At 47.9% G+C, this 19,810-nt stretch overlaps 1 protein-coding gene across 7 annotated transcripts in view; it reads right to left on the bottom strand.

Moving 5' to 3' along the window:
- The window catches only part of LOC126529920 (fasciclin-2-like), a 170,674-nt gene that overhangs the window by 76,615 nt on the left and 74,249 nt on the right, over window positions 1-19,810 (bottom strand). For all 7 annotated transcript variants that reach the window (XR_008612295.2, XM_050177375.3, XM_055070118.2 and 4 more), the window contains exons 3-4: window positions 6,985-7,133; window positions 2,700-2,969 (exon numbers count right to left, since the gene is read on the bottom strand). Coding sequence is in view for 6 of the 7 variants with exons in the window: in XM_050177375.3 (XP_050033332.1) it covers window positions 2,700-2,969; window positions 6,985-7,133 (419 nt within the window). In the remaining variant the exon portion in view is untranslated. The remainder of the gene's footprint in view (window positions 1-2,699; window positions 2,970-6,984; window positions 7,134-19,810) is intronic.

The following is a 19,810-nucleotide window of genomic DNA, read 5'->3' as shown; positions in this document are numbered from 1 at the left end:
CTGAGTGGGCGGCACCAATCGTACCAGTACTGAAGAAAGACGGGTCCCTTCGCATCTGCGGCGATTTCAAAAGCACATTCAATGCTGCCTGCATAACTGAGCAGTACCCTTTACCAAACATTGAAGACATTTTCGCGTCGCTACGTGGGGGGTCATTTTTCACAACACTGGACCTTAAGGATGCATATAACCAACTCCCTTTGGATGAGGAGGCAGGAAGTTGGCCGTGATAAACACTCACAAGGGGTTGTTCTGCTATAACCGTCTTCCGTTTGGAGTTGCCTCTGCTCCCGCGATTTTTCAGCGGCGCATGGAAACGGTCCTGGCCGGTCTTCCAGCCGTGCAGGTGTATTTGGACGATGTATTGATAGCGGAACGTCAAGACGATAATGGCTCAGTGCTTCGGGACGTGTTGCGCAGGCTTCAAGAAAATGGTATCAAGCTGAAGGCCGAAAAATGCCATTTTCGCCAAGAGTCAATCGTCTACCTGGGCCATCGCATTGACAAAGACGGCTTGCATCCACTTGAGAAGAACCTAGCAGCAATACGCGACTCGCCACGGCCTACGAATGTGAGCGAACTGCGCTCGTTTTTGGGTCTGTTGACTTATTATCGCCGGTTCTTGCCGCACATGTCAACGATGCTGGCCCCGTTGTATCTTCTGCTTGAAAAAGAGCCTAAATGGCACTGGGGAACGGCACAGGAAAATTCATATCTCAAGGCTAAACAAACACTTTTGAGTTCCCCTGTTCTGACGTACCGTATTTCGATCCCAACCAACCAGTGCGCTTGGAATGCGATGCGTCACCTTCGGGTTTAGGTGCCGTAACCTCGCACCGAATCGGCAAATTGGATAAGCCCATTGCCTTCCATTCACGCACGTTAACACACACCAAAAAGAATTATTCTCAGCTCGAGAAGGAAGCGCTCGCACTGGTATTCGGAGTAACGAAGTTTCAAGACTACCTGCTGGGCCGTGAGTTTGTATTGGTCACGGACCACCAACCACTGGTGGGACTTCTAGGAGAAGATCGACCTGTGCCCCCAATGGCGTCGGCACATATTCAGAGATGGGCTCTGTTTCTAAGCTAATATAGCTACCGCATAGAGTACAAGGCCGGCAAGGAAAACGCCAACGCGGACGCACTCAGCCGCTTGCCCGTGCCGATAACAGATGTTTGTCGATCGGGCACCTTACCAGAATACGTGCCGTCTTCAGAGACCCTTGACAGCTCGTTCGTGCCAGCGGATGCCATACAGCTGCTGACGAACGGAGACGATCCAAAAGCACGTACCGCACTGCTTTGTTTCAGTGACAGCAAACTATATATATATAGGCTGCTTGCCTATGACGTAACATAAAAGAACGAATCATGTTTGACACGTCTGGCACAGCTCTTCATATCAGTTTCACAAACATGTTTATAATGCCACACAATCCACACTGCATATTTAGATTGCCTCAAACATGTCTCGCCGAATAAATAACAACTTAAGTTTTGCACGCATGTACGGTACGACACATGCTTTTAACTTTTCCGCACTCCTTACAGCCATTCGCTTGGGGAACAATCTACCTGATCACATTGCTTCCGAGTCAGAAAGAAAAATTTCTTCATCTCCTACACAAGCATTTTTCATAATAGCACTTACAAATCACTTTTATCTTGTTTCTTGCACTTGGCAATGTGCTTCGAACTTCTTGCGATTTATAGTGATGCATTGCTATCTCACTCTTATGAATTGTTATTTTATGCTGCGTCACGTGTTCACTTGTATGCCCTGTATATATTCTTGCTTTTCTGCGTATTTTTCCCGAAATATCCCTTGAAGCATTGTGCTCCTTGATCTGCTCATTTTTCCTGTATTTTACTTCCTAGTATTAGTGCCTTACGTTAAATTTTACTCGTGTTCTTTCCTTGAGGCATACCTTTGCGACATTTTATTACTTCAGTTTTTCCTGTTTCATGTTTTGATCTTTGTAGTAATGTTAATGAGCCCTGCATTGAGGCGTATCTTTTGTACCGGACTTCAGAAGGCTGTTAACTTTTCTTTTTTTTTTATTTTATGCCTTGATTTTGTAAGCACCCTTACCATAGGGCCTGTAAGGTATTTTAAATTAATTAATAAATGTTGGCACCGGGAAATTGTGCGTAGCGGGATGCATCAATGAGGTTCTACAGCAGTAAAGTAGTAACTGTTCCGTCACTTCATCAGCACATTTAGCAGTCATCAAAAAGTCTCACTGGCATAACATGTGGCTTGAGCAACACAGGGTTGAATTTCCGTGTGAACCACCTTACTCTAAAAATGTGCAGCCCACTCCAACCATGGCTGCAGTGGGTTCAATGCCTTGCTCTGTTGCTCTAGTACTGCAGAAAGCCTAAGTAGCAACAGACAATATGTTTTAATTCCTGCACAGAATCTTTAAAATATTTGTTGAGGTGCTATGTACTTCAGATTGCATCCTTGCCTAAGCTTCTAATGCGACATTTGTTTCAGCAGTACACATAATGAAAAGCACACACTACGAGCTACACCAGGCAATAATGACTACTGAATCCTAGCCTTGGAAGTGGCACTTCTGAAACAAGGTGAAACCATACTATATTATCCCGCAGTCCAATGAGCTCAGGACATTGCAGTGCCTGAAAAACTAGCATTATCGCAGCACAATTGAGAGTGAAGTGGTCGCTCACTGTAGACATCCACAGTGATGTTGCGCTTCTGGAACTTTCCCGTGACAGAGACCATGGCCGATACCACATAGGTTCCACGATCAATGTCCTGTGCCGTCTGCACAGAGATGCCATCCTCCTTGCCCTCATAGCGTTGGGGGTCCAGCTCTTCGCGGTCCTTTAGCCAGCTAACCAAGGGCACAGGGTTGCCTCGCACGCGACACCGAACCTTGCCTGGCTGGCCCAGAATCAGATGCTGGCTCTGTGGGCAGTCCTCCCAGGTGATGTCATCTGCACCAAGAGAAGGGAACAACGCTGGAGGAAATTCTACATAATGGTGGTCAGGGTACAGTGCAAGGTACAACATCGCAGGAAGTGCTTGCGTGACAAGGCAGGGTTTCACGGTAACACGGAGAGACTTGAAGTGATTGACAGCAGTCCGATGACAAAGACAGGTCCTCTTGTTGAAATAATGGGTCCAGCAACACCACTTGTTCAACCATTGTGCGACAAGTCTGTTACAAGCAAGTGCAAGAAGTGGTGGTTCAATACACAAAGCTTTTTACGATAGTACTGTGCAAAGAATCTGGCACTATAGTCAAATACAACTCAAGTCTGCAATGAAGCCCCGCCCATGTCCTCATAACCACCAGCCACTGTTCCTCCCAAGGCTGCAAATAGTTTGTACTTCAAACTTTCCCTGTTACCTAAATAAGGCGGTAACAAAAAAAATAAAATTATAAGCGCGTAACTTTGTATGCTTTCACTCGGAATGGTGAAAGCCTAATTCTCTATTGAACTGATATAAAACACTTGCTTCGCTGCAACTATTTATTGTCAAGTTTCACTTCAGTTGACAGTGAAGTTTCACGAGTAAGATGGGGTAAGCTGTGAAATGAACAGTACCGCGGACTTTTGAAGAGTGAAATGCTCACACTCCATACATTTTGTCCATGTCTGTTGCACACCTCATCGCTTCCGCCGATGAAAAATACTCTTCAAGAACAGCAGATGCTCCACAGGTATCAAGTAAGACACCATTTTGAAATGGTTGCGATCCTGCGATTGGTTGGCGGAGCAACAACCCCGCGCGGTCCATGTGCCTTGGTTGCCAACTGCTGTCTTTTTTTTTTTTTTTTCAGTTGTATCCTAGTCATAAGAGTTTCACATTAGTATACCTAGAGGCAAATCTGGCGCTGCGATCGTTCAACCATCATGGGAATGATGGGAAGTACAGGCTTCGGATTGGCATTCTATTGACTGGCAAACTAGTCTACAAGAATTTTTTTGGCAGTTTTGGTTTCGCTCCAAGCGCAATTGCTATAACCTGCAGCGAGACAGTGCAACGCAAAGCTCTCTGCCTTTGTTATGTTGCTCAGAGTGGTGATAGCGCGCTGGCCCAGCGACTGGGACGATGCTTGTGTCGCAGTGTGGCGTCGAAGCCGTGACGAGAAAGCGGCGGCATCGTAAACGTTGAAAGAACATGTTTTGAGCGTTTGGACCTTGGTTTGTTAAGTGCGTTAGGTTGGCACTGTAGCGTTACGTGCTTCATGAAACGTCAGGATAGGATAAAGAAGGCGCTACTGATACAAGATATATACAGTTGTACTTCTAGTGGCTTGACAATCAAATTTTATTGAGGGCTTCATTATGTGCTCGTTTATGTGCTCATTGAAATGCGTGTTTTAGGACTTTGAGAACACAAACTTACTTGTGGTAGGAAAGATAGCTGCTTCCTAGCTCTAGTCTAGTGTCGCACAATGTGTACCCGCAAAGCCACGCTGTAACGCTTCGGAAGCGGTACGCCAATATAATATATGATGAAGCATACTCGTAGGAGGCCACTAGCGTCCTAGCTAGCACTGCAGCAGATGTGCTTAAAAGTACTTGAAGACGTTCAGCAATCGTGACAGCCGACGCAACCTTTCGAAAGAGCGAGAGAGTTCGCAAGTGCCTGTCGTCTGTGAGAAAAGTCTCGCGTTTGCAGCGAGCAGGCGTCGTAGCAGACGACACTTGTAGCATTCCGCTCAAGGGCGCAACGCTTTGTCACAATACAACATTTTTATTTCTAGAAATACTTGATGAGTATTTTTATATAAGTACATGCACGGTTGTTTTGCTGTTGCAAAAATGAATAAATAATTATTCTTTGGCGTTAAATTGAAAACAGAATCGCACAAGTATGCATACCCTGGTGTGTCCTGGTGACAAACCATAGTAAACCGTGCTTCCATCTCAAAGTCATACAAAGTTTATGTAGCGTGTTGTACATTATATAACATACTGCAGAAATAGAATTAGATTTTACGAGATAATATTTGAGTATAGCTTTGTTTACTGCGCCAGAAGCAAACGTCACTAGTCTGAAGACCGAAGTCAATCCGAAGCCTGTACTTCCCATCATTCCCATGTAGGTTGAGGCAACGCTCATGAGAACCCCCGTAGACACTAGCGCCACATTTCCCTCTAGGGTTTATTTAGAAACTCTATGATCCTAGTATACAATCTACAAAGGTTTCCTGAAAGGCGCTGAGTCATCATGAGGATGGCAGGATAGAAGTATTTTTGCCTTATCTCAATTGTGGCTTGGTTTAAAACATAGTCATGGCTTTCTGAATAACGCTTTAGTGGAATAAAGTTTCAGCACTCCTGAAATGCATCTTGTGGTAGCGATCACTCGCACATAGTACAAGTAAATGAAGAAACAAAAATATGATCAAAATGCACTTGCAGCAGATGTATACCGTATTTATTCAAATTTAGGCCTAAAGTTTTTTTCATATAATCTTATACCACACTGTTGGGTCAGCTTAGGTTCGAGGATTTAAAAAAAAAAAAAAAACACGCCAGTTTGTAATTGAAAATGATAAATATGGTGCATAGCTAGCACCCATCTAGAAAAGTCAGTATTGCAGCCGCTACTAGCTGTGCCAGTAGCCAACTGAAGTACACAAGCAACGTGGCTATTTTAACCCGAGTCGTATTGGCGCGCGGCATGGCCCCATAGCGTAACGTTATCGTAATGGCACCAAACAGGCGATGCCACTAGAGTGCCGCTTTCAGTTGTGTCAGCCGTAGAGACATCGCCAAACGTTCAAGCAGTGCGGGAATCCAGCATCGATGAGACGCTTCTTTAGTGTGCCACAATGAGGAGATGACAGCGATAAGGAAGGTAAGCGCGCTATAACAGAGAGGAGCTGCTCACTGAGATCGCGCCTCAATTAGATACGTGCGAGCTGTGCTGCAGTGTATGCACATGCATGGGCGCGCATCCGCAAGCGTGCGTGCGGTCTGGGCTATAGCGAGGATAACGCAGAGTGAGCTCGGTATGTTCATATTAAATAAATGTTTTCATTTTGTGAGCACTGTCCTTACTTTCTTGTTCGGCCTACATTCGAGCCAAGTTTTTGTTATTTTTTCTTGCTTCAGACATTCGGGGGTCGACTTAGAATCGGGGCCAGCCTAGATAGAGTAAATACGGTACTTTATTAACTTTCCTTCAGCCTTAGTGACCTTCTCGTTAAGGTAAGCTAACTAAAATGGTAACCATAGTTTGAGCGCTTATGTTTTAAAGAGTGTTGATGCATAATGATAGAGAGAAAAAGAACAGCATTTCATAAGCTGCAATAGTCTTAAAGAATGTACCCTTTTCAACAAAACTTACCAGGTGCATCTTCAATGTGTCCTGGCTCTCCATCAAAAACACCAATCAGAAGTCATTTACCACTTGCTGGCATTCCCATGCATCCAACAGCATTGTAGAACCACTCTTTCTGCTAGGTAATTAAAAGGAACTCCATGGTTTCACTACAGAAATACCTACCAATAACACACACAAATATAGGTGCATTTATTTTGTATGCTACTGCTCCCTTCGCCCACCCCTTCTTTTTTTGCTTTCTACGCACTCGCTACTCTCAATCTGGCAGCGACACTCATTGCGAAACATAATACTGGCCAGAATTCACAGTTTAGCGATTGACCTGCGGGAGAGGCTATGAAATGCAAAACAGTATTGCAATTTATTTACACTTACAATCCCCCCCCAAAAAAAGGGTGTAGGGCGAAAAATAAGGATAAGCAAGATGAGAAGTATAATACACACCCAGAGGGTTTAGCAAGTAACCACGGTGAAAATTCGGACAACTTGCAGGGCTCAGTCTATCGCAAATTCAGTGCCTTTGAAAAAGTGCCAATGGCATGAAATTGACAGGCTCTTGTAATAGATTCCATTCCCAGACTGCAAACATAAAGCATAGCTAACCCCTGCGTGCTCAGTCGCTAGGCATGCAAAAGAGGCACTCACGGTAGAAGGTGATGTGAACTGTGATGGAAAGAGGGATGGTTTTCCCATAGAGGGCGCTGCACGTATAAGAGCCACTGTCTTGCGGGGAGGGGCTGTCGAAGGACAGGATGTAGCTCTCGCCTGTAGGCACCACTCGTATGCTCTCTTGGCTGGAACAAGGAGAGAGAAGAGCCGCATTTCAGCAATGCAATCACACAACATCCAATGGTATGCTAAACGTGTACTGCACGCAGCAGCAGCAACAGCAGCCTCTTTGAAAGGGCACCTTCCGCAGGTCTGGCCACATCGAGCTCACAAGCGCAGTGCATACAATGCGCACTACTACTGGCGGCGAGGATTTACGGAGTTGCCATCTGTCGGAAGCGCCTTGCTTGCGTAGTATGAGGGATAACGCGACGTGCTCCTCATAGGTTTGGCTGTCGGCACTCAATAAGAACACCATGCAGGAGCGCTCCGGGACATTTCTGTAAGTACTCTCGAATCGACAGAAGTGCTTTACTGTCAAAATAATAATCTTGGGCAAACTGAAAGCACATAATGGTTTACAGATGCTATCTTTACGGAATACGTACAGTGAACGCCCACTGCACGCGGTCACCGCGATGGTGTCCCCCGAACTCTTGCGTGAAAAGTAGGCAATCACCGAGTGCAAACTATGTGAAATATGCTCTTATATGTAGTGGGCTGTCTGCATAAACAAATTGAGAATAACAGAATGAAGTCTCAATGCAGCAATCGCAGTGACCGACTGCACCTCTGCGTGCATGTCTGCTCACAATGTTTCGCTTTTGCTGCGAGTGTGTTTTCAACCGTGCCGTGAGCTTTAGGTCGCAGCACATGAGCATTTGACAGTACATAAGCAACCATTGTTGCGTGGACGCTATCAGAGCTGTTCAAAAATAATTTCATTGTAAAGTCTACAGCGACTTGTGATGCGCCATCGTGACGAGTCAACCTTTCTTTCTTCGTTTCTTCTAAATTACTGGCAGTCTCATTATTATTTCTCATATTACATCGCACTGTGTTGATCAGTCTTCTCAGCGAGCAATTTCCAGCTAATTTTTCTTAATCCAGAACATTCATTGCTTGGTGCTAACAAACGTGAGCATATGCCATGCTTTTTTGTTTTAATTGTGCTTCTTACCGTTCGCTTTCCATTCTAATGAACTTGCCAGCACCAAGCATCATCAAGTTCACAGATCAAAGATGCATGACATTAGCTGGGCAGCGCGCACGGGCAAGGGCCTCAGTGCGCACTTCCTGCTACAGAGTGAACATCTCAGCCCCTACGTCGTAGCAGAAATCTTCCTTGCGGAAGTGCTTGCTGCACACCTGAGTTGTAGCCGATGGCTGCTTGCCGCTTCTAAGCTTTGCGATCCAAGCTTCACGTAGCTTCTTGTCCCGCGGCTACGTGTGGAGGCTGACACCTGGCTCTGTTGTGTACGTCCGGCACTGCAGCACCGAGCAATAGCCTACCATGTTGCACGCCTTCAAAGGCGGCCAATACCTATTATAGGTATTATTCAAGTGTTGTCAAGTGTAGACCTGAAGTGGGAAAACCTCCCCGCTTAATCAGAACCTCAGCACAGGTGGGACTTCAAGCTTTCATTTTCAGCTTGCCTTGGCACTTCTGAAGCAGCCAATGCGGCCGCTGTGTCCATGTCATCCCTAATTTCCCGTCACGCCGAAGGCAGCGCCACCCTTTCCAGTGGTGGAGCTCGCCCCCAATATCGATCGCGCCTGCAAAGTACGTGCCATGCAAAGAGCTTACATTTCAAAATTAAACGCCCTACGTCCTCGCGGGCACCGCGCTCCCAGTCGGATAGTCGACGTCAATCGCACAAGTGGCCCCTACATACAGTCGACCAAAAAAGTTTACAGACCACGGGATCTCAGCAAATGCTAAATATACGGGCAGCCTTTCAGAGCTGCCAATAAAACCGCACATCACAATGTTGTTTGCATATATCAGTAAACGCTGGAAATGGGAATACCATGCTGCGTTTTGAGGTGACAGATATTCAGCTTCTCTTTCTCTTGTGGATGCTAGGCGGGGCAAGTGGAGAGAGTATACAAGGCGGTGATGCTCGCCTACTGAAATAGAGAGTTTTAGAATAGTTTTAGAAAGAAATAGCGTTGAAGCCACTGCGCATGAACGAGACGCAAACAACTGCGTTTCGATTTTGCGTTGGGCACGCTATTTCACTGATTTAGCAAAAGCCCCAAAAGCTGCCCCAAAAGGCTTACGTAAACTAACATGGCGGCACCCATCAAAGCGATGGCTCTAACCTAGCACCAAACTGGGTTAGATTCGTGGTACCGCTGAAGTTCACAAGTTAGGAGAAGTGCCTGCGGCTATCGCTTTCTCTCAACTAGCGTGTGTTATGAAGATTGATTCATTAGACGCTGCTGATTCCGAATTCAATTGTGGATGTTATGGCTCGTAGGCCTAACACGGCTAAGCTTGGCTGGTGAAGGCACGTAAAGTTGGTTACTAAAAACTAAGTGCAACTAATTGTTTGCAGCTTACAGAATAACCTAATTGTAATTAAATGCGAATAAAAGTCAATATTACTATTCTTATCATAAAATAGCATATTTTATTTAATTATTTCTAATAGCTTTTCTTTGATGCCATAGTGGCACTGTCAGCGCAAGATGCTATGCCCAAACAGAAAGCCCTATTCTAAAGCCCTCTACTCTTGCGTGCCCCAACGCTAACACCCGCAAAGCTCTTTGGGGCCCCAAACTATTAGGGCCCCTATTCCAAAACTCTGTCTAGCGTCGACGATTGTTCTGGAATTTCATTACCGACCAATAAAAGTCATTTACCTTCTTACTAAAGCTATTCCACATTTTAGCAGCATGCTCATAGTACACCAAAAAGGCAGGAGGAATATAAACTAGCATTTAATTGCAAGGTACAGGACATGACTCTGTTAATGATGAAGCTCTTGTCTGCCAAGAGAGTGCATGTTTATTACTAGGCACTTAATATCTGTCCATCCCCTGTTGTAGCCAGTAGTGTGCGAGTGCAGTACAATCTTAGGACACCTTGTAGTTCAGTGCAGCAAAATATTGTACATAAAAACTTCAGCATGTTTTCAAACTGCCTATCTGGCTGCATGGAAGGGGCAAAATGACTGCACGAGGTGCAGTAAGCAAAATAAACTCTGAACAAGGACATATTTGCCACAAATGAGACACTTATTTGCAGCAGAAATGTATTTCAGCAAATACCAACTAAACCAAGAAGCAGTATTGTGAACAAGGAATTCACCAATAATTAAACCTAAGTGCATTATTGTACCGCCAGTTTGAATAACTTGTCGATGTTGCTCTTTCGTGAGCACATTCAGCACGTGATAAGTGTACTCTAGCAGCTGTAGTGGTTCCAATGTGTCAGGGTGCAGAGAGCGATGGCACACATGATATCGCCCCCCACCCGCTTCCTCCCCCCCCCCCTTTTTTTTTTGTGGCAGCGAAGGTGCGGCTGTGTGGGCAGCTGCTACACCGCTCAAAGTTTGCTTTCATGCAACACCAAAACGGGCTGCAAACTTCACAACGACTGCAGATGAGCACGGAGAAAAAGAACTCATCGGGCACTTGACCTCACCCCACGCAAGATGGCCGTTGATGAACACCGGGGCACAGGGTTTGCGAAGTGTGCGCGCGCTCTCCCCCGGCAGAGCAAGCCGTGCCGAGAGAGGGAGAGAAGCCAATCCGTGCCAGCGGGGAGTGACGCCTGCGCGAGATGAGCTCGGGGGAAAAACCCATCGTCCGAAACGGAGCCCGCGCGCGAACGCATCAGACCCTTCTACAGCAGGTCACACACACACGCACAGTCGAACAGAGTTCGGGGAATGCGCAAGCAGTGAGGCTTCCGCGATCTCGACAAGCGGTGCGCACCAACGCGAATGGGTCGAAAGAAAAGCACGCAAATAGACCGAGGCCAGATGACGCGACTCTCACGGGAGCAGGCGTGCAGAGGATGGAAGTAAGACAAGCCGGCGATAAGGGCGCCTCTCAGCCATACCCGACAAATGCAGTAGGGAAGGCGAATAAAGCAATACATAAACGGGAACGAAGCGAGGGGAGTTCAGCGGGGCGCCTATTCCGGTCCCGCGTCCGGAATAGGTGCTCGCCGAGCGACTTTCACGACCCGGGGCCGCGCGCGTCGTCCCCCGGTGCGACCCTGAACCGAATGACGCGCGCACTTCTCTCGCGCACGCCGACCGACCTCGACGACCCACATTTCCCGAAATAAAAAAGAAAACAGACGCTGCGGCCAGGGATATGACTAATCGCGAGCCGGGAGCACACAAGCACCGCTTGTACTACACTACGGCACCAGGCCAGCGCTTCACGACAACTTCGGTCACCGACGAATAACGCAGGTGTGTTGTAGGGCGAAATAATATGCGACGAAAGGCAAACCAGCGTGCACTTTCTAAAACGCTTGGAACGCCAAGGACGCAACGGCGCTGTTAAACTGCTCAATCTCAAGTTCGATTCGAGCTTTCCAAGAAGCAAGCGACACAATCCGAACGGTACGGAATGTTGCACTACTATAATAGATGCGGAACACCGGCCCCATGTGCACCAATAGCGAAGCCTGCCAGCGGCGAGTTCCGTGCGCGAACCGCTTCCCACGAGAAGAGGGTCGCTGCGTTCACCGCGGCGCTTATCAGCCAGCCTTTTATGGACGGCGCCGTACCACCGGCCGCGCGCAACACGCCACGCGACCTGTACGCGCGACTAGTAGTTCCGCATTCGGTCGACCCGTGCAAACGTCGCCTGCTTCGGCCGGCGCCGACCCCTCCGCAAATCGTCCCCGAGACCCGCGGCCGGAAGCGACAAGCGGTGTAGAACGGTCGCAAGCCTCACGCGTTTCGAATAAGCAGGGCAGCCTTTCGCGGATATACGTTTTCGACACCTCGTTGCCATCCAACACTGGAGGGTGCTCTTGAGACTCAACGGAACCCCACTCACTCCAGTCTAAAGAAGCTGGCTCGAGGAAACTTGCTGAAAGCCAGACCATGCGCCCTTGCGCGTGTTCTGGTTCTCCGTACACGTTCGTTCGCCCATTCTTCTATACGAACGAGCGCACTAATATTCGGAGTACATTGTAGAAATGTGAAAACGATAGGAACCTGGCTCCAAACTACATTCATAACTGGGGTCTAACACAACGCTAAGACGCAGCCGCCGGGAACCGAAACCACCACTCGTGTTTAGCAGAGCTACACTGTGCCTACACTCTGAGGGCAAACCGAACAACACGAAGTTGCGATGCAGGGCCGATGGTAAGTGTCACCAACAAACGTGTTGGTGTGCAATGTGCCGTGCAATCTCAAAACAGAAGCGTATTTCCTTTTCTTTTGCTTGCTTCATATTTCCCCCTTTCTGCCCACTTTAGAGCCGTGAGGGCGTCGGCGCCGGTCATGAAGTGGCGTCGTCAGCGGTTTTTTTTTTTTTTTTTCTCCCAGACGAGGTATTGTAACCGCAACAGCAGCTTGACTGGCTGAAACCAGACGACGTAGAAAAACAGTGGACAAGAAAGGAGAGAACCTTTAGATATAACTTAAGGTTCTCTGTCGATGCACAGAACCTTCTATACATACAGAAAGGTGAATATATGGTCGTTGGATGCATGCCACAAGGTTTTGCACAGGAATCGTGAACGTCGCGCATAGCAACAATGAAAGCCTTATCTTCCGATTAGGTTAGGTGAGTACAGTTCACTGCAATTCTAGTGTACCATAGATCGGGGGACGACGACGGGTAGGTCAAGCACGCAAGCAAGCCACGATCGCGATGACCGCGGAATACAGCACTGACAACGCCCTGCACACACGACCGCGGACGCCCGGTTTCTATCCTCACGTCAGCTTGCTTTTATCACGCGCGGAAACTGTCGCACGTGAAACGTCCTCGCCAGCGGTGCTAAAAACGAGAAACACACGGGCGATTAAAATGACGCGAAGCCGACAGGCACAGCTGCGCATGCTGTCGTTGATCGCGCAATCGCAGTAACACGATAGAGCACGACGCCTAACCTTGCGCGAGCATAACAATGCACGCCGGCTTCCTTGCGTCACTACTGCGACATGCGTTAAAAAAAAAAAAACTTTTCCCCACCTAACCTCTTCCCGAACAACGCTTCACACAGTGCTTACAACCAACCAGCTGAGTTCGTTTTGAAAAATGCCTGTCTTTGTGCCTCGCAACTGCATCGCACTCCCGCCCATCCATTGTTCGCACTTGCGAGGTTTCCATTAGCGGCAATTCAAAGTAAGGAAGTAGGTACAAAAAAGAATCACGAGCAACAAAACGGCTTGGAGTTTCCCGCCATAATACCCGCGGCGCGCATTCTTCGCAGCTCTGCGAACGCCGAGAGAAGCAAGTGTGTCAAGAATCATTCCACGAGCCCGCGTGTAAAAAACGAAGGGTCGCAAGCAGCGGCAGAATCGCTCCGCTGTTTGCAACCGCAAGACGGCCACGCCGCGCCAAGCGAGGCATTAATACGACGGCGCCCGGTTTCGAAACCCCTTTTTTACAATTCCCTGCGCTGTCAGCGTGTTATACACACAAAGGTCCCAATGACGGCTCACATCATGCATGCCTAGCCGCATTAGTCCGTCATTAGCGGACACGCACACACGCCTAGACCCCCCCCCCCCCCCCAAAAAAAAAAAAAAAAAAAAAACTACATGAAAGCCTACTTTAAGAACATGAGTTTACGTGAGGGTTAAAAAATAAGCCCGAGCGATTAGCGTGCTGGCGATCAGTGCTCGTTCGCTTGACAGGCACACACCTGGCGAGAAGGGAACGCCAGAAGCGCAACGTTTTTGATCGAGGAAGCGCATCATTACGTCTTCCCTGCTGCTGTGGCGGCAGTTGTGATGTGAACACAGGAGCGCCTTCTTCGATTCTAGCTCTTTCTTGATGTCACTTCAGTACGATTTCCGTAATCACTATACTGAAAGCTGATTTTTAAAGTTGTGATTGGCGATGGTCTAAATATACTTTACACTTTGTCCCGACACTTGCACTTTGTCTTACTTTACGCTTACACTTTGTCCCCATCGCAGATCGCTTTCAAAATAGGGCCCGCGCGGCCGCGTCCCGCCTTCCTCCACTACGCGCGCGAGATCGAGCCACCATCTTTGGCTTACCTCGCACGTACAGCACACGACGGAAATGGGCCTGGAATGTCCATATACTTGCTATCGCAATAAAACGTTAACTCCACGGGCGACTTTCTCCATCGCAATTGCTATCTTGCCCCAGCCCCACTAAAGCTACTGTCATACAAATCTCTGGTGCGTTCACGGGTGAAGTATTCGTATTCTCTTAGGGACCCTTATAGTAGCTCACATTTAACTATGGGGTGATAAAGACACTCTGCACGCTTTAGCTTGTCTAGGTACTCTCGCCCTATATAGTACTGAGACTGTGCACTTAAAAAAGAATTCACAGACGATTACGATACTCCCTAATGCGAAATTTGAGCGCAGAGGTATACGTGTTTTCGTTTCGCGTTATATTGGCTGACGTGAACAATGTCTCGTGCGGCAGGTTACAAACGCAGTGTGGCGCGAGTGCCTCGCAATCGGGAGACAGCGAGAGACGGCGCGTGGGCACTACTCCCAGCAACCGCCGCAGACAGACCTCTGCTCATGCAGCGCTTTGTTTCCATAGAGACAACGAGCACTACTCTGGCGCCATCTCGTAGCCATCGTCGCCGCAAAGCGCGTCTTGCGCGGCAATACATTTTTCTTCTCACGCTTTCGCCATATCCTCCTCTGCTCGCCCCCTCGCGGTCTCTTCGCTATCGCCGTCTTTCCTCTCTCGCTGCGCTCGGCGTTCGCTTTCATCCTTCACTGTGTTTGTTCGCTCGGTTACGAAGGCCAACGCCGACGCTCACCGCAGGAACGGGCGTCTAAGAGCAGCGATCTAAATATGTAACACAATAATGATATACGCCATATATTTTCAGTCCTCCCAGTCACATCTCGCCTCGCATATCGATCACAATTAGAGAGTCGCTTAGCCAATGAGCGCAACTAAGCGCGGTTCTTTCGTGCCAACAGGCTAGGGATGGAAACCCATTTAACAGCCTCCGACTATTACTGACCTTTTCATGTTTAAAGGAGTAGTGAACCACCCCTCCCCCTCTCGGGTTTGGTGAAAAAACTCAGTCCGCGGATAGCATGCGCTGCTGCGAACATCTCAGCTAAGTTTTGCAGTCGTGCGCGGCGCGTGGAGCTCGCAAGCGGAGCGCGCAGTCACCTTTCACCAAACGCTCTCTTTTCAACAGAGGCCTGCTCCTCACTGTTTTCTGGACGCTTTATTTCGTAATGTAGGGGATTCCCATACGCGGCTGCTATTGGCCAGTAACTGACACCCATCAAGAAGGATGTTTGGATCAGTGCGCTTTTTTCTACACTTGCTGAGTATATTCATTGGCGCAGTTTAATAACAGGCGGAAGTAAGCGAAAATCTGCTTTTGAATTTCGACGTACGCACTTCCAGAAGGCGCTATCGCCTGCTCACGCTCGGCCGCCCAAGTAGCAATTAAACTTTGCCCACCCGGCTTTTCGGTGTCTTAGCCACCGGTTCTCGCCAATTTCGACTATAGTTTTGGACACTCAACTAGCCTCGAACTACGTGAAACACGTAAAGTCAGACCACACGCACGCTTGCCAGTGCGCGCCCACTCCACGCCACTCCTGGTTAGACGCCTTGGCAGATATCCTTAGACTATCCGTCGGTCAAGCTGGTCCGCGCCACGAAGCAGAGCCGGCCAGGAGCATACGAGCGCGCACTCTGGCCCTGTCGTGGAAAAAGTAAAAGCGACAGTAGCACGTAACTGCGGTCTGCTACGAATAGCGTAGGTACCGCGGCGTGCCGCGACGAGTCGCCGAGCACAACCGCATTTGGCTAACGTCATTTTATTGGAGACAGCGCCATCGATACTCAGCTGAAGGTATCCATATACTTTCGGCGGAGACAACCAGCTTTTATTCTCTGATTAGCCTAGCATTTACATTAACAGAGCCAAAACACTTGATCTGCGGACGCCACTCAACAAGGCTCTATTTCAGAGGTGAAGTAGGGGCAAGCGCGGGTGTAAAAAAAAAAGAAGGAAAGAGAAAGAATGCAAATTGAAGCCTCGTTGATCAGGACAAGGGAGGCGCAGCGAAGTTCGGCGAAGAAGGCACCCCGCTACTCGATAGTGCGTGAGCATGCAGCCCCGGGCTGGTTAAATCCGAATGGTCCGACCACAAAAACGGGTGGAAGAGCCGAAGAAAGCCTCTGCACACCCCCGCCACTTGGGGAACAAACTGCAGCAATCTGCAGCTGTGGGGGCTAAGCTATCGCGCAACTCTCCCGCTCGTGACTGCCGCAGACTCCGGGAGCGGCGGCGTCCGTGTGCGCATTACGGACGCAACAACAGGCAGCACAGTTGATGCTGTAATGCAGTGATTTGGGCTTGGTTGGTAACACATCGTGAGGCTTATAGCGCGTGAAAAGACAAGGACAAAATGAAGACGTGACACAAATAAAGATTGTTGCAAGTTAACGCCTGTGTGTGTCACGTCTTCCTTTCGTCCTTGTCTCTTCACGCGCTATAAGCCTTGCAGTTGATGCGCCAAGGGAAGCCAACGGGGGCGGAGCTCCTGCACACGTGTTACCGAAGCCACCTGAAGAAAACCAATGGTAGCGACATACGTTTATCCGGCCGGCGGGAGAGGGCGGGCTAGGAGGTCCAGGGGGCGCATACGCGCCTCCTTGTTGGTGGCGCGGAGTCACGTGGTTGCGATCGCACCTTTCCCGCGCAAACAAGCGCGCCAGCATCCGCGCGCTTGCGGCCGCATCTTCTGTTTTCGTCACTTTTACAGCGAAGCTGCATACCTCTACCCCCCAATGCATTTGTCATGTCCGTGGGCAAGAACTCAACCAGTCACGGCGGGAGGCGCGTGTCGCGTGCGCCGTTGGCTTCCATGCAGCAGCACCACCAGATAGCGCTCGTCTCCGCGCTTCCGCGGCGTTGGCCATGCAGAGAAAAGATAAAAACTAACCAGACAGCTCACCTTCGCGCATAGCGTTCGCCGCAAGCATTTTTCGGTAAAGATTATGGTTGGATAAGCTGCAGTTGCCGTGAAGCGGCAACTGTGCAGCCGGTCTATACACAGGGTTTAACGGCCAACTTTAGCCAGAGTTTAAAAACATGCTGATGCACTGTAAGACGACACAACCAAATGCATGTTGCCGACTAATGTATGTAGTAACTCACACTATTTTTTGTATTCTGCTTAATTTCATAGATCAACATCATCATCATCATCAGCCTGGCGACGCCCACTGCAGAGCAAAGGCCTCTCCCATACTTCAACTACCCCGATCATGTGCTAATTGTGGCCATGTTGTCCCTGCAAACTTCTTGATCTCATCCACCCACCTAACTTTCTGCCGCCCCCTGCTACGCTTTCCTTCTCTTGAAATCCAGTCTGTAACCCTTAATGACCATCGGCTATGTTCCCTCCTCATTACGTGCCCTGCCCATGCCCATTTTGTTTTTATTGATTTCGACTGAGATGTCATTAACTCGCGTTTGTTCCCTCACCCAACCTGCTCTTTTCTTATCTCTTAACGTTACACCCATAATTTTTCTTTCCATAGCTCCTTGCGTATTCCTCAATTTAAGTAGAACCCTTTTTGTAAGCCTCCAGGTTTCTGCCCCATAGGCGAGTACTTGTAAGACAGCTGTTATACACTTCTCTTGAGGGATAATGGCAAGCTGCTGTTCATGAGCTCAGAATGCTAAACGCAGCCCAGCCCATTCTTATTCTTCCGATTACTTCAGTCTCATTGCATAGGTAGTCAAGATTAATTAACCAACTTCTGAAGCAACGAATGAATCAATGAATGAATGTGTGGTTTTTATTGGTGCAAGGGCCAGGTGTGGCCAAAGAGCGCCATGCAAGTGTTAGTGATTTCGCAGTGGAGTGAAGGGTTCTATGAAGTTGATGTGACGCGACTGTAAAGGGGCCTAAAATATAGTCACTGTAAAGTGCGTAAAATGTACACGTAATAAAATTATGGCGATGACAAATGACGTGTACTATGTGCATTAAGGTGCACTGCAAAATAATGATACAATAAAAAAATGCATAAGTTTCTAAAGTTCACTAGAGCACCCTGGCCTCGTTGGAGCCCTTGAGACAAGGGCCTGGAGGCATGTGCTATATAAAACAACTATCACAGCAGCATCCTCTGGAAAGAGGATGCGCTACGAATTTATTGGGCCCATAACATGCAGGACAGCCTCATTTAAAAAATTGAGGACTACTTTGGTGTTGAAAAATGGTTCATTACCACGAAACATAGCTGGGTGAAGAGGTATGCAATAACGATATGGAAGAGGAAAATGTGTCTTTCAGATTCGGCTTTGCAACACTCCAAGAGGACGTGGAGGACGGTCAGCCTCTCACCACATCGACCACAGGTTGGCGGTTCATTTCCAGTAAGCAGAAAATTGTGTGTACCAAATGTGTGCCCTATTCTCAGGCGGCAGAATAGGACATCTGTTTGTTATTTTGTTGGGGAGGGCCAAAAACCTAACTGTGGCTTTATAACGTGCAGTTTATTGTTTATTTCTGCGTTCCACATGCGTTGCCAGTGTTGTCGCAGTTTCTTACACAAGAAAGGCTTCAGATCTGTGACAGGGACAGCAGCTGTAGGAAAAGCTTTTAGTGATGCGAGTGATGTGGCCATTTTATCAGCCAGTACATTACCCTCGACACCTCTATGGCCAGGTACCCAGCATATTACTACATGTATATGTGATATATAAATACTGCATAAGAGGGAGTAAAGTTCAATGAAAACAGGATGTTTAAGGTTTTGTAATGAAATTAACGCTTTTACGAGACTTAGCGAGTCTGTGTATACAATTGCTCTGTCGAGTTTTAATTTCTGTATATGTCTTACTGCAGACAGTACTGCATAGGCTTCTGCAGTGAAGATACTTGTTTTCGGGTTCAATAAGTCAGATTTAGAAAGAGAGGGACCAACAGCAGCATAAGATACACCAGCATGTGATTTTGACGCGTCTGTGTAGAATTCGGAGCAGCTGTACTTCGATTGAAGTGTTCACGGAAATGCATAGCGATTTCGAGGTCAGGTATGTGCTTTGTGACCTCTACAAAGGATACGTCACAGTCTATCACCTGCCACTCCCAGGGCGGTAATAGCTTAGCTGGAGGCATTAGGCGATGTTCGAGAACAGGGACATCCATTTCCGTGCCAAGTTCTCTTGCACGCAGTGAGAAAGGAAGTTTCATAGAGGGTTTATTATGAAAAAGTGTTTCACACGTCAAGTCGTTAACAGTTTTGAAACACGGATGTTCTTTATTAGAGCGCACATTGAGAAAATAGGTAAAGTTGATGTACGTTCTCTGAAAATGTAGTGACCACTCGTCTGACTCTGCATATAGACTTTCGACGGGGCTTGTTCTAAATGCACCAGTGGCAAGGCGGATACCCAGATGATGAACGAGGTCTAGCATCTTTAATGCGCTCAGTGCGGCAGAGTGATAAACCACTGCACCATAGTCAAGTCGTGATCGAACTAGGCTCCTGTAAAGGTTCAACAGGCACCTCCTGTCGCTACCCCATGTAGTGTGGGATAGAACTTTAAGCAAGTTCACGGTTTTAGACATTTCTCTTTAAGACATTTTATGTGTGAAATGAAAGTGAGCCTGGAGCCAAGAATAAAACCTAGTAATTTGTGCTCTTTGTTGAAGGGAATTTGTTG

This window comes from Dermacentor andersoni, chromosome 5 (assembly GCF_023375885.2).
Source record: "Dermacentor andersoni chromosome 5, qqDerAnde1_hic_scaffold, whole genome shotgun sequence".
Classification (NCBI taxonomy): Eukaryota; Metazoa; Arthropoda; class Arachnida; order Ixodida; family Ixodidae; genus Dermacentor; species Dermacentor andersoni.
The sequence above is the reverse complement of the archived record's forward strand: the minus strand, read 5'-3'. Positions and strand labels throughout refer to the sequence as shown.